This window comes from Trichechus manatus, unplaced genomic scaffold (genome assembly GCF_000243295.1).
Source record: "Trichechus manatus latirostris isolate Lorelei unplaced genomic scaffold, TriManLat1.0 scaffold00042, whole genome shotgun sequence".
In the NCBI taxonomy this organism is placed as follows: domain Eukaryota; kingdom Metazoa; phylum Chordata; class Mammalia; order Sirenia; family Trichechidae; genus Trichechus; species Trichechus manatus.
Window position 1 is genome coordinate 10,963,105 of NW_004443978.1, and position 5,299 is coordinate 10,968,403.

The 5,299-nt window shown below is 47.4% G+C and overlaps 1 protein-coding gene across 1 annotated transcript in view; it reads right to left on the reverse strand.

Annotated features, from left to right (window-relative positions):
• Positions 1 to 3,215: 3,215 nt before the first annotated feature.
• DSTN (destrin, actin depolymerizing factor) overlaps positions 3,216 to 5,299 on the reverse strand; it is a 36,681-nt gene continuing 34,597 nt past the window's right edge. Inside the window, exons 3-4 of the mRNA XM_004376448.2 lie at positions 4,413 to 4,489; positions 3,216 to 3,507 (exon numbers count right to left, since the gene is read on the reverse strand). Coding sequence (XP_004376505.1) covers positions 3,398 to 3,507; positions 4,413 to 4,489 — 187 coding nt within the window. The 3' untranslated portion in view covers positions 3,216 to 3,397. The remainder of the gene's footprint in view (positions 3,508 to 4,412; positions 4,490 to 5,299) is intronic.

Consider the following 5,299-nt stretch of genomic DNA (forward strand, 5'->3'; position numbering starts at 1 on the left):
CCCCCCCCCCATGGGGCTGAACTAGGGGGTCAGGAAATGTCACTTTGGGGCACATTTTCTGCAGCTCCAGCTCTCAGGGCCTGCCTGCCCTTCCCACCTGCCCCACAGGGTCTGAGCAGTGCTGAAGCCCAGCTGTGTGGCCTCTCCTGGGCAGCAGGGGGCGCCTGGGCTGCAGGCGGGGCTTCACCGCAGCTGGGCTGGGGAAGGAGAGCCACTTTGCTCGGGATAGAATCCCAGGCAGCAGCCATTAGCAGATTTCTGCAGAAGAGGCTGACAGGCCCCCTTGGTGTTCCTCAAAATGAAGACACCACGGGAGCCTGCTCAGGGCTGACCATTCATAGCTCCCTGTCCTGGAAGAGGTCCTGCACGTTGAAGAACTGGCATTTGCAGTCACTTGGAATAAAGCGGCTCAGTGTGGAGAAAGGAATCCCCTAGGGCTGGACTAGGGCACTTGTCACTTTAGAAGACCTGGCCTGTTCTTGCAGGAAGCACTGCTCTTTCTAGGCTGGGCCTGGGCTGGGTGTGGCACTGTGGCACCTTAGACTCCACCAGTCCTAGAGCGGGGAGAGCTCCTGGCACAGGCAGGACCAGAGAAACAGCAAGGGCTCAGGGATGGGAAACAAGGTTTTAGACACTCTCCACAAACGCCTTCTTCCCAAGCTGCTTTCAGGTGCTTGTCTAAGGGGAGTTCAGAGCCCAAAAAGAACTGTACTTTTCTCCTTCCTGCTCCAGTTCAAGTTTCACCCCTGGCATACAACAAGATCCAACCTTAGAATTCCAGATACTAGAAATGAACTCTCCAAAAGTCCAGTGGAAATAGTTCAGGACAAGAAACCAGGAGACCGGAGTTTTTGTCCTACTTGTGTGATGTGGGCAATGACTGACCTCTCTGGGCTGGACGCTGATGGGCAGCAAGGGCTGTCAGGCTCTTCCCAGCTGCCCTTCTCTGACTCCATCAGCCACACAGCTGTATGCCTTGGGCTTCCTTCCACTGAAACCAGAGATACCAGAACTGCCACAGTGCAATTCATGACCCTTCTTCCATCTGCAGCCCAGCTGGAACCCATTTGGAACCTGTATGCATACTTTAGAAATGCCCCAAATCTCGAGAAAGTGGTGTGTCCTTCAGCATACCCAGTCTCTGATGGCCCAGAGCTGCACTTCCTGCACCTGGGCCAGCCAGCATTCCAGGCTGCCGTCCGCAGAGAGGAAACCACTGGACTAAGCCTATTACTCCAGTCTCTCTGCTGTTTTCTGAGAGATGAGTATTTTCTGGAATAACAGCATGCACAGTCGAGTTCCAACTGAATTTCGGCTTTGTTGTTGCTGTTAGGTGCCATTGAGTCGATTTTGGGTGGTTCAAACTGCCAACCTTTTGATTAGCAGCCGAGCACCTAACCATTGTGCCACCAGAGTGGCTTTACTTGCTTCTTTCTCAGGGCAAGAGTAATCAATAGATGAACCTCGAGTGTTAACACTTGTGAAAATGTACGTGTTTTCTGGAAACAGTATGCCTGCAGTTTATTCCTGAGCAATGTTAACCAAGGTCTAAGCCCTGATTTTACACCAGAATTACATGCTTGTTTAAAAAGATTTGGGCCCCAACTTCAGGAATCCAGTAACTTTTTCTCAAAAGCTTCTCCAGATGGAGATACAAGCAACTATCAGCATCTTCCCAATCTGTGGAAAAAGAGCCGGGTGCCGGACGCTTTTCCACTCATCCCTGTACCTGTCCTGAAATCCTCACCAGAAGCACACACTGCACATGTGCGCACGCCTGCGTGCCAGCACTACAGCCATGAGGGGTGGCTGCAGAAGTGCCCTACAGGCTGAAACCACAGACCCTGATTCTGAAACTCCTTAACCGAGTGCCTGGCTGGCTGCACATGGATTGCTGAGCAGGGTGGCCCCGCGCCCACGGATTCGTCACTGGAGGCTGATTCATAGACATTAGCACTACAGGCGCTGCTTTGCTGTCAAGACAAACAGGATGAAAGAATGATAAGCAGGTTACTGGTAAACCAGCAGCCAACACTATTTTCTAGACCATTTTCTAAGAGGTGTTTTGATTAAAGCATGTTAACCTTTGTTGCCTCCCAAATAGTAAATCAAGAGATGTGAAAGCTTGGCGTTTGGATACACACTTGGGATAAGAAAGAGATTGCCAACTTTGTCACTCAATCAGAGGAGGAGGAACTGTGACCTTCACTCAGGAACACCCCAAACCTTGATGACTTACTCCCCATATGGAAGGCAAAATCCTTTATCCCAAATTCACACATGAATTAATTACACAAGAGATAAGTTAAAAATGCTTCCTTTATTACACAAAGCCAATATTGCTACTTCTAAGTTCAACTGTTTGTGCATCTCCGTGATGTTGAGACAGTCACATCCGATCAATGAGGAGCTGCTTCCCGGGAGTGTCATCCATCACACGTGCTCCCACTTCACACGCAGTCAACTACTCTAGGAAATGAAGACGTTCCCCAGGCCCCCAAGTACACATTTACTTATGTTCTTCCACCCCTTACTGTACCAGAAGCAGCAAAGATCCGAAGGAGACACAAAGATCCCATAGGTGTTCTAGCTTGTCAATATATAGTTTGATCATTTTCATTAACAAAGTTTATTACAATGGAGCCCTAATTCGCATTATGAATTAGTTGTTACAAGATATTGCACATTCTCCTGGGGACACACCATGATTTCCAGGATGCAAGGTCAGCCCACCAGAACAGCCTCCCAACTAGTGAGAAGAGAGCTCACCATGGTGCAAGGGAGCTGCTTCCTGGATTCCCACTAAGTGCTGGAAATAGTGCTTTACAAGATCAGCATTGGTTATAGTGTACACAGTTCTGAGGCAGTCTCCATCACACATCTGGTAGAGTTAAAGTCTGCCTGACTTAAACTTACTGTAGTTAGTGTATTAGTGTTGTTATATGCTGTGAGGAGAGTTATTTTCCATTATTCAGCTTAGCTCAATGAAGAATAATGAATTTGGGCCCAAATTATAACTAAACTATGACCAATTCTCTAAGCAAAAGAGACAAAGTAACTGCCGAGGTTCACAAGGGTGTAATAAGTCTCTTCATACAGCCTTGTACTGTTTTGTGAACTGCATCATTATAAATCCCGAGTTTAATAATAATCTTTACAAGCCAACAACTCATCAAAACAGGCATTTGGCCAGTAAGAATTTAATTTTACACAAATAAAACTTTAGCTTTAGATGTATTTAGGGCCATTTACACGTTTATAGAATATTTCGTTTACAAGATGATTTAAGACAGCTCCCCCTCAGTGAGACCCTGGCCTAAATATATTTGCTTTACTTATACAGAAAGAGAATAACATTGAACACGGAAGCTTTCGGTTTGTGGCACTGAATGATGGTCTACACGGGGCATCCTTCAAAAGCTACAATTAAGGATCCACCTAGCTTCTCAGCAATACAAGCCCGATTGAGGTCTTCTGGCCCATTTGCTTGACATTCGTGTTTTATGCCTAGAGAAGAAAAATAATTTTATTCAGAATTACGGAAGTAGCTTACTGTTTCTCTAAGATATCAAACCATTTTGAAAAACCAGTTCTAGTATGGCTTGATGAACTGTGGCATATACAAGTAACAGAATACTACACAGTAGTGAGGACAAACAGTCTGTAACTACATGCATTAAAATGGGTGACCCTCATAAACACACTGAAAGAAGCTAGACATAAAAGCATACACTCTGGATGATTCCATCTGAAAAACACAGAGAACCAGCAAAGTGGCTCTCCTTCCCCAGCCCAGCTGCGGTGAAGCCCCGCCTGCAGCCCAGGCGCCCCCTGCTGCCCAGGAGAGGCCACACAGCTGGGCTTCAGCACTGCTCAGACCCTGTGGGGCAGGTGGGAAGGGCAGGCAGGCCCTGAGAGCTGGAGCTGCAGAAAATGTGCCCCAAAGTGACATTTCCTGACCCCCTAGTTCAGCCCCATGGGGGGGGGGCCCATACCTGCCTGCCTTCACTTCCCCCTCCTCCCCACAGGTAGACGCCAGCCCCCACCAGGTGGTCTGGAGGGAGTAGGGCTGTAGCCGGGGCCCGGTGGCCAGCCATCAGCTGGAAGAACCCAAAAGTACCAACTTAGCACCCCCCAGGGCCCCTGCCCTTTCTTTCCCGAGGTCTCCCCCGTTTGCTCACTAGTTCTCACCTTGCCTCCCCCTTCTTCTGTGCCCTCTGAGGGCATCTATGAGCCCTTAGTTCTGCAGTGACTGGGGAGGGAGGCTGGCTGGAAACCCAAAACAAGCAGCACTTCCCTTCTTTGTACCCGAACCTCCCCAAAGAAGACAGCATGCTTCTTAAACGAGTGGCAGCCCCCATTCCAAGAGCCTCCCACTCCTCTCAATGTCTGGAGGTAAGTCCACACCATACCTTGAAATTTCTTTTTGATGGCATCCTTGGAGCTTGCATAGATCATTTTACTTTTCAGAGGTGCTAGTTCTGGTGCCCTGGATGGAGAGATGCCAAAAATGGAAAAACTGGTTTAAACAAAGAACCGTTTAAATGTGGTTAAGCATCTGCCATCAGTAATAGGAGGTCCTCCGAATCCCCCAGGAGACACTTTCTACTACTCTAACCACTCAAATTTCTATTTCCTCACCTCCTTAGAGAGTAACAGGTCCTGGGGGGGGCACAAATGGTTTGGGCTGGACTACTAACAGAAAGGTTAGCTGTTCGAATCCACCTAGTGATGCCTCGAAAGAAAGGTCTGGTGATCTGTTTCCATACTTACAGCCAAGAAAACCCTATGGAAAAGTTCTACTCTGTGACACATGGGGTTGCCATGAGTCAGAATCAACTTGATGGCAACAGGTTTGGTTTTGGTTTGAGACAGTAACTGTTAATGGATGGGCATACGCAGACTCTCTCAGGCTGACCACGGTGGAAAATAAGAAGAGGACCACTGGTGGAAAAGAAGTTGAGAACCACTGATTAAAATCATATTAATGCATCCATAATAAAAGATCCAACACTGGGTAAAATTCACTATATTACCTGCCATGGACTGAATTGTGTCCCCCAAAAAATGTGTGTAGTAACTTGGCTAGGTCATGATTCCCAGTATTGTATGATTGTGCTATCTGATGTGATTTCCTTATGTGTTGTAAACTCTTACCACTATGATGAGATAATATGTGATCTCATGCGTTGTAAATTCTATCGCTGTGATGAGGTTATACTGATGAGGTTGACAAGATTAGTGTCTTAATGCAATCTCTTTTGAGATATAAAAGAGAGAAGCGAGCAGAGATACATGG